The sequence below is a fragment of the Oncorhynchus clarkii genome, unplaced genomic scaffold (genome assembly GCF_045791955.1).
Source record: "Oncorhynchus clarkii lewisi isolate Uvic-CL-2024 unplaced genomic scaffold, UVic_Ocla_1.0 unplaced_contig_13387_pilon_pilon, whole genome shotgun sequence".
In the NCBI taxonomy this organism is placed as follows: Eukaryota; Metazoa; Chordata; class Actinopteri; order Salmoniformes; family Salmonidae; genus Oncorhynchus; species Oncorhynchus clarkii.
In genome coordinates this window covers 33,022-42,500 of record NW_027258295.1, presented here as the reverse complement: position 1 = coordinate 42,500, position 9,479 = coordinate 33,022, and the positions used below count along the sequence as shown (strand labels likewise).

Here is a 9,479-nt window from a genome sequence, read left to right as displayed (position 1 = left end):
GGGGGCGAGGATGGGGGTGGTGAGGCTGGGGGTGAGGCAGGGGACACAGAGGTGGGTCCCCCCAGACGGACAGCCATCTCCTCGGTGCAGACGAGGCGCAGGCTGCGGAGGTACTCGTCCGTCTCCCGGTCTACCACCAGCAGCCTGGTCTCATGCTCCACCGCCTTGATCCTCTGCACCACCTGCGGGGAGCGGGAGATCATTATTGCACATCATTATAACACTGTACAGAGCCATAATATGACATTTGAAATGTGTATATTTGAAACTTGTGAGTGTTACTGTTCATTTTTTTTATTGTATATATTACTCTGTTGTTTATTATCTAGTTCACTTGCTTTGGCAATATAAATATATGTTTCCCATGCCAATAAAGCCCTTTGAATGAAATGGAACAAAGGGGAGGATGTAAGCGTAAGATAGGGAGAGAAAGAGAGTAATAACATGATAGTTGACATGATAATGAAGTAGTGAACTACAGGGAATAGGGGATGATGGGAGACAGAAACACCAACACTCTCTACAGTAGCTGGACCCTACATCATGTCAGCCTTTTTGTTGAAGTGTCTAAAGTGGGTCTCCCTTGTCCCAGGCCTCCCAGCAGACGTCTGTCTCCGCCAGTGATGACTTACTGCTGAGCGGCACGGGGTAAGGGACTAGGGAGGAAGGGTTTGGGAACACATTCTCATTTACAGCAATGACCTGGGGAATAGTTACAGGGCAGAGGAGGGGGGGATGAATGAGCCAATTGTAAACTGGGGATGGTTAGGTGGCAATGATGGTATGAGGGTTAGATTGGGAATTTAGCCAGGACACTAGGATTAACACCTCTACTCTGACAATAAGTGTCATGGGATCTTTAGTGACCACAGAGAGTCAGGACACCCGTTTAACATCCCATCCAAAAGACAGCACCCTACACAGGGCAATGTCCCCAATGACTGCCCTGGGGCATTATTTTTAGACCAGAGGAAAGGGTGCCTCCTACTGGCCCTCCAACACCACTTCCAGCAGCATCTGGTCTCCCATCCAGGGACTGACCAGGACCAACACTGCTTAGCTTCAGAAGCCAGCCAGCAGTGGTATGCAGGGTGGTGTGCTGCTGGTTAAAGCCAGCTGTGGTATGCAGGGTGGTGTGCTGCTGGTTAAAGCCAGCAGTGGTATGCAGGGTGGTGTGCTGCTGGTTAAAGCCAGCAGTGGTATGCAGGGTGGTGTCCTGCTGGTTAAAGCCAGCAGTGGTATGCAGGGTGGTGTCCTGCTGGTTAAAGCCAGCAGTGGTATGCAGGGTGGTGTGCTGCCGGTTAAAGCCAGCAGTGGTATGCAGGGTGGTGTGCTGCTGGTTAAAGCCAGCAGTGGTATGCAGGGTGGTGTGCTGCTGGTTAAAGCCAGCAGTGGTATGCAGGGTGGTGTGCTGCTGGTTAAAGCCAGCAGTGGTATGCAGGGTGGTGTGCTGCTGGTTAAAGCCAGCAGTGGTATGCAGGGTGGTGTGCTGCTGGTTAAAGCCAGCAGTGGTATGCTGGGTGGTGTGCTGCTGGTTAAAGCCAGCAGTGGTATGCAGGGTGGTGTGCTGCTGGCGCATATTAAACATGTCGATGTAGACCACTGACAGAGAAAACCGGATGGAGTTGGACAGTTCGTGATGTGCAATACTCACTTGATGGTGCGTATCTTTCTCCACATTTCCCCCGTTCACCTCAATGACACGGTCCCCCGGGCGCAGCCCCGAAGCTTCGGCTGACGACGCGGGCTCAACTTTGCGAATGAACTGGCCGTTCTTCCCCTTCTCACCGTGCAAGTGAAACCCATACCCGTTCTCACTCTTTGTCATGATACAAAGCCGTGGTTTCAGTTCGCTGGCCATTTCTCCTGCAGTCCAGGACTTTAAACCTATTTTGTTCTTGAATATAGTTAGCAATGCAGAAAACATACAAACATGTAATACAATAATGACCCAACAGAGCGCAGAGCGAAACTTTCACTCTACATGTAAAACACCATCCTCTGCGTATGCGTAATTTGTTCCAAAAGTTGCTCTGCAGGTTCTTCACACACAAAAACGCTCCTAACACAAGAAAACACTCCGTATTAAAAATTATATTCCAGCATTGAACTTCACATGTAATAAAGGCAAACTCCTAAAAATAGCGTAAATTATCGACCCAGGCGAACGTATTGCATGGTGGAGCCAAGATATCCGCTAGTTGTATCGTCTCTCCGAAAACGAGTGAATTATTCTTGTTGGCGGCGCAGCGTCCTCAATCCCTCCAATTTGCCCATCCTGAGGACTGATAAAGCGAGAGACCCCCCGTGCACCATGCTGCACCAGGAAAGAGCAACAGGCACTAACTAACCCCTCTTTCGACCTCCATCCATAACAACCGGTTGGGGAATAAGGATTCAATTACAACACATGCCGGGTTTCCAGATAATTGGATAGGACACTCGTTTGGTGCGTAATAGCACCTCCCTCGCTAGAAATCAACGAGTTTTTCTGGGGCTGTCATTATAAGAGCGCGGCTCTTGAAGAGTGGTCTAAGAAGGGGTGCTTTCTCACTGAGTAGCCCAATCAAGCGCATGCTGTGGAAATGCTGCCGTTTAGCACGGGATGGGGGTCCAGGAATGAGGACTCCGCATGTAATCGACCAATCAGTGTGCTCGCTGGGTGTCTCAAGTGTCCAAAATGGCGACCTCACCAAAAATAGTTAGGATGTTGTTTTGTTGTGTCGGAAAGGACTCAATTGTATCATGTTGACAACACAATGATTAATTGTCATTAAATTCAGGTAAATAACGATTTATTTGTAACATGACCCCTCTAGCACCATTACGCATGGCATACAATTACGCATACCGTTCATGTTACAATGGTGCCCCTAAGTGGTCAAATCACGAAATACATGTAAAAAGGGTATGAAAAGTGATAGTAGTATCAATTTTTTTGTGTGTGGTGGTGGTGGTGGGGATTTGTGGGAACTAGTGAACAAGTGTACACTTCAGGAGAAGGGAGATGTTATTGGAACGCACTCTATCCTACACTGAGTAGCACAAGCTGAACTGCAACAGAAGGGGGAGCCCGTCTGGCCTGCATTGTCACAGTGAAACTAGTGAGAGGAGCACTAATACATGAACACAGAGGGGGCAGCAGAGTCTTTACAGCTCTGGGGGGGACGTTTCCCCTGGACACTGATCTTGGGTCAGTTTTGCATTTTCCCCAAAATGGTTAATGTTAGGATTGGGGTATGGTCAGCTGATACCCTACTCTGTCTTTTCTAAGGCCAAGGAGGTTGTATATATGGATATAATATGCTGTTGCTGTCTATACATAGAAACAGCAGGTGGCAGCAGAGGAATAGATTTGCAGAGACCACGAAGACTGTATGTTACTCTACAATACAGGTATGATACATGATCAAGAGATAGAAATAGAATTCCTGATTCTATGTCCAGTGCACCAGTATGTCTCATTGACTTGAATGGGGATGACGGTTCTAGCAATTCTATTTATATTTAGCCTACTTTATTTTGTTTGTGTTTGATTTATTTGACAATTCAAGAACACAATACAACCACAAATGTGGATACAATGCATTTAACAACTGTCGAGAATAACACAAAATGTAAAAAAAAACATTCTATACAGTATATTCACATACTGTATTTACAGTATATATATGCTTACGTTATTGTCTCTCTGTAACTTGCAAATAAAGAGCGTCACACACTCCACATATAAACTCCCAGTCATTTATTGGGTAAATCACCAAGTCAGCACCTCCACACAAAATCATTTTTCTGGGTGTGCGCCAGCTCAGATTTTTTGTAATTATTTGTAACTTGCAGACAGCAAAATGTCTCATACTTTTCAAACTGTGGATTAAACACAACAACAGAGAGAAACTGAGGAGGAGCAGTCCTGTCTTTAGTGTCATCCCAGGATATTAGTGTCTCTTCTTGGAGGAGCAGTCCTGTCTTTAGTGTCATCCCAGGATATTAGTCTCTTCTAGGAGGAGCAGTCCTGTCTTTAGTGTCATCCCAGGATATTAGTGTCTCTTCTTGGAGGAGCAGTCCTGTCTTTAGTGTCATCCCAGGATATTAGTCTCTTCTTGGAGGAGCAGTCCTGTCTTTAGTGTCATCCCAGGATATTAGTCTCTTCTTGGAGGAGCAGTCCTGTCTTTAGTGTCATCCCAGGACATTAGTCTCTTCTTGGAGGAGCAGTCCTGTCTTTAGTGTCATCCCAGGATATTAGTCTCTTCTAGGAGGAGCAGTCCTGTCTTTAGTGTCATCCCAGGATATTAGTCTCTTCTTGGAGGAGCAGTCCTGTCTTTAGTGTCATCCCAGGATATTAGTCTCTTCTTGGAGGAGCTGTACGTCAGTCAGGGAACCAATCACTTTCTGCAAGACGTTACTCTGACAGAAAGAACACAATCCATCCATCCAGGCTCTACAGTCGTGGCCAAAAGTTTTGAGAATGACACAAATATTTATTTTCACCAAATCTGCTGCCTCAGTTTGTATGATGCTAATTTGCATATACTCCAGAATGTTATGAAGAGTGATCAGATGAATTACAATTAATTGAAAAGTCCCTCTTTGCCATGCAAATTAACCGAATCCCCCCAAAACATTTCCAATGCATTTCAGCCCTGCCACAAAAGGACCAGCTGACATCATGTCAGTGATTCTCTCGTTAACACAGGTGTGAGCGTTGACGAAGACAAGGCTGGAGATCACTCTGTCATGCTGATTGAGTTCGAACAACAGACTGGAAGCTTCAAAAGGAGGGTGGTGCTTGGAATCATTGTTCTTCCACTGTCAACCATGGTTGCATGCAAGGAAACACGTGCCGTCATCATTGTTTTGCACAAAAAGGACTTCACAGGCAAGGATATTGCTGCCAGTAAGATTACACCTAAATCAACCATTTATCAGATCATCAAGAACTTCAAGGAGAGCGGTTCAATTGTTGTGCCGAAGGCTTCAGGTCGCCCAAGAAAGTCCAGCAAGTGCCAGGACCGTCTCCTAAAGTTGATTCAGCTGCGGGATCGGGGCACCACCAGTACAGAGCTTGCTCAGGAATGGCAGCAGGCAGGTGTGAGTGCATCTGCACGCACAGTGAGGCGAAGACTTTTGGAGGATGGCCTGATGTCAAGAAGCAGAAAAGAAGCCACTTCTCTCCAGGAAAAACATCAAGGACAGACTGATATTCTGCAAAAGGTACAGGGATTGGACTGCTGAGGACTGGGGTAAAGCCATTTTCTCTGATGAATCCCCTTTCCGATTGTTTGGGGCATCCTGAGACCACTCATGTGTGGGGTTGTTTCTCAGCCAAGGGAGTGGGCTCACTCACAATTTTTCCTAAGAACACAGCCATGAATAAAGAATGGTACCAACACATCCTCCGAGAGCAACTTCTCCCAACCATCCAGGAACAGTTTGGTGATGAACAATGCCTTTTCCAGCATGATGGAGCACCTTGCAATAAGGCAAAAGTGATAACTAAGTGGCTCAGGTAACAAAACATCGATATTTTGGGTCCATGGCCAGGAAACTCCCCAGACCTGAATCTCATTGAGAACTTGTGGTTAATCCTCAAGAGACGGGTGGACAAACAAAACCCCACAAATTCTGACAAACTCCAAGCATTGATTATGCAAGGATGGGCTGCCATCAGTCAGGATGTGGCCCAGAAGTTAATTGCCAGCATGCCAGGGCGGATTGCAGAGGTCTTATGAAATGCTTGTAATTATACTTCTGTATTCCATAGTAACATCCGACAAAAATATCTGAAGACATTGAAGCAGCAAACTTTGTGGAAATTAATATTTGTGTCATTCTCAAAACCTTTGGCCACGACTGTACAGTATGAATGGCTCTATGTCACTCCTCCTCTGCTCTTCTCCTACTCCTCTCTCTCTCTCTCTTTCTCTGTATCTGTCTGTCTCTCTGTCTCTCTCTGTATCTGTCTGTCTCTCTCTTTCTCTGTATCTGTCTCTATATCTCTATCTGTCTGTCTCTCTCTTTCTCTTTATCTCTCTGTATCTGTCTCTCTCTCTGTATCTGTCTGTCTCTCTTTCTCTCTGTATCTGTCTGTCTCTCTCTTTCTCTGTATCTGTATGTCTCTCTCTTTCTCTCTCTGTATCTGTCTGTCTCTATTTCTCTCTGTATCTGTCTGTCTCTCTTTCTCTCTGTATCTGTCTGTCTGTCTGTCTGTCTGTCTGTCTGTCTGTCTGTCTGTCTCTCTCTTTCTCTTTCTCTCTCTGTATCTCTCTCTCTCTTTCTCTATCTCTCTATCTGCCTGTCTCTCTCTTTATCTCTCTGTATCTCTCTCTCTCTTTCTCTCTCTGTATCTGTCTGTTTCTCTCTTTCTCTCTGTATCTGTATGTCTCTCTATTTCTGTTTCTCTCTCTGTATCTGTCTGTCTCTCTCTTTCTCTCTCTGTATCTGTCTGTCTGTCTCTCTCTTTCTCTCTGTAGCTGTCTCTCTCTCTTTCTCTCTCTGTATCTGTCTGTCTCTCTCTTTCTCTATCTGTATCTGTCTGTCTCTCTCTTTCTCTCTCTGTATATGTCTGTCTCTCTCTCTCTCTGTATCTGTCTGTCTCTCTCTTTCTATTTCTCTCTCTGTATCTGTCTGTCTCTCTTTCTCTCTCTGTATCTGTCTGTCTCTCTTTCTCTCTCTGTATCTGTCTGTCTCTCTCTTTCTCTCTGTATCTGCTTCTCTCCCTCTTTCTCTCTCTGTATCTGTCTGTCTGTCTATTTTTCTATCTGTATCTGTCTGTCTCTCTCTTTTTCTATCTGTATCTGTCTGTCTCTCTCTTTCTCTCTCTGTATCTGTCTGTCTCTCTCTTTCTCTCTCTGTATCTGTCTGTCTCTCTCTTTCTCTCTCTGTATATGTCGGTCTCTCTCTTTCTCTCTCTGTATATGTCTCTCTCTCTCTCTCTCTGTATCTGTCTGTCTCTCTCTCTCTCTGTATCTGTCTGTCTCTCTCTCTCTTTCTCTCTCTGTATCTGTCTCTCTCTCTCTCTCTCTCTGTATCTGCTTGTCTCTCTCTTTATCTCTCTGTATCTGTCTGTCTCTCTATTTCTCTCTCTGTATCTGTCTGTCTCTCTCTTTTTCTATCTGTATCTGTCTGTCTCTCTTTCTCTCTCTGTATCTGTCTGTCTCTCTCTTTCTCTCTGTATCTGTCTGTTTCTCTCTTTCTCTCTCTGTATCTGTCTGTCTGTCTCTCTTTCCCGCTCTGTATCTGTCTGTTTCTCTCTTTCTCTGTATCTGTCTGTCTGTCTCTCTCTCTCTTTCTCTGTATCTTTTCTGTCTGTCTCTCTCTCTTTCTCTGTATCTGTCTGTCTTTTTCTCTCTCTGTATCTGTCTGTCTCTCTCTGTATCTGTCTGTCTCTCTCTTTCTCTCTCTGTATCTGTATGTCTCTCTCTTTCTCTATCTGTCTGTCTCTCTCTGTATCTGTCTGTCTTTCTCTTTCTCTCTCTGTATCTGTCTCTCTCTCTGTATCTGTCTGTCTCTCTCTTTCTCTTTCTCTCTGTATCTGTCTGTTTCTGTCTTTCTCTGTATCTGTCTCTCTCTTTCTCTCTCTGTATCTGTCTGTTTCTCTCTTTCTCTGTATCTGTCTGTCTCTCTCTTTCTCTCTCTGTATTTGTCTGTTTCTCTCTCTCTCTCTCTGTATCTGACTCTCTCTGTGTATTTGTCTGTTTCTCTCTTTCTCTCTGTATCTGTCTGTCTTTCTCTTTCTCTCTCGGTATCTTTCTGTCTCTCTCTTTATCTATCTATCTTTCTCTCTCTCTCTCTCTCTCTCTCTCTCTCTCTCTCTCTCTCTCTCGGTATCTTTCTGTCTCTCTCTTTATCTATCTGGCTTTCTCTCTCTCTCTCTCTCTCTATCCATCAATCATTTAAAATGTTAATCTAAACTCCATTTACTTTCTCTGAATTTTTCAGTTCCTCCAAAAAGATAGAACGAGTGAGAGAAAAGGGAAGTAAGAAAGAAAGGAAAGAGAGGAGAGAAACCGGCTTTTCGGCGATGCATTGAGTTGAATATCTCTCCCTCTTTAATTTTCTCACTCCTCCTCTCATCTATCATTCTCTGTCGTTAGTTATTCTGCTTTAGTTGCAGTCCTGGGGGTGGATAAGGGAGAGAGAATGGAAGAAAGAGGAGAGGGGGAGTAAGAGGTGAATCAAAGTTTTAAGCTAAAAAAACCTTTAATGATTGCTGTCAGTGTTAAGTTGTAAGTAGCAGGAAGTTGTGAAGTGAAATGTAATGATGGTTGTTTCTGCCTTCCTTTTGGATCTACTGGCTGCACATGAGATAATGATTCTAAAGGCCTGGTCCAAATCAAACCCTTTTCCCTGTGTACTGCACTAGTCCATGTGGATTTGAAGGTATATATACATACCATATACACTGTGTTTGTAGTTGGTATAAAGTTGATATAAATCAGTTATATCTAGCTAACTAAGTAACAAACTAAGTAACAAATGAATGAACTAACTAACTGGTTTATCCACCTTTTCCTCAAATGGAATTATTCACTAAACAGGAAATTACCACTTCCTGTCCCAGTTTGCCACCTCATCCCTCTTCCTACATTAACCATAATGGATGTCCCAGTTTTCCACCTCATCCCTCTTCCTACATGAACCATAATGGATGTCCCAGTTTGCCACCTCATCCCTCTTCCTACATTAACCATAATGGATGTCCCAGTTTGCCACCTCATCCCTCTTCCTACATTAACCATAATGGATGTCCCAGTTTGCCACCTCATCCCTCTTCCTACATTAACCATAATGGATGTCTCAGTTTGCCACCTCATCCCTCTTCCTACATTAACCATAATGGATGTCCCAGTTTGCCACCTCATCCCTCTTCCTACATTAACCATAATGGATGTCCCAGTTTGCCACCTCATCCCTCTTCCTACATTAACCATAATGGATGTCTCAGTTTGCCACCTCATCCCTCTTCCTACATTAACCATAATGGATGTCCCAGTTTGCCACCTCATCCCTCTTCCTACATGAACCATAATGGGTGTCCCAGTTTGCCACCTCATCCCTCTTCCTACATGAACCATAATGGATGTCCCAGTTTGCCACCTCATCCCTCTTCCTACATTAACCATAATGGATGTTCCAGTTTGCCACCTCATCCCTCTTCCTACATTAACCATAATGGATGTCCCAGTTTGCCACCTCATCCCTCTCCCTACATTAACCATAATGGATGTCCCAGTTTGCCACCTCATCCCTCTTCCTACATTAACGATAATGGATGTCCCAGTTTGCCACCTCATCCCTCTTCCTACATTAACCATAATGGATGTCCCAGTTTGCCACCTCATCCCTCTTTCTACATTAACCATAATGGATGTCCCAGTTTGCCACCTCATCCCTCTTTCTACATTAACCATAATGGATGTCCCAGTTTGCCACCTCATCCCTCTTCCTACATTAACCATAATGGATGTCCCAGTTTG

The 9,479-nt window shown here is 44.6% G+C and overlaps 1 protein-coding gene across 1 annotated transcript in view; it reads right to left on the bottom strand.

The window, feature by feature from the left end:
* LOC139396493 (Na(+)/H(+) exchange regulatory cofactor NHE-RF2-like) overlaps positions 1 to 2,368 on the bottom strand; it is a gene marked incomplete at its 3' end in the record, with an annotated part of 43,010 nt that extends 40,642 nt beyond the window's left edge. The window contains exons 1-2 of the mRNA XM_071143515.1: positions 1,655 to 2,368; positions 1 to 182 (exon numbers count right to left, since the gene is read on the bottom strand). The exon at positions 1 to 182 is cut by the window's left edge and continues 115 nt beyond it. Coding sequence (XP_070999616.1) covers positions 1 to 182; positions 1,655 to 1,927 — 455 coding nt within the window. The remainder of the gene's footprint in view (positions 183 to 1,654) is intronic.
* Positions 2,369 to 9,479: the final 7,111 nt, after the last annotated feature.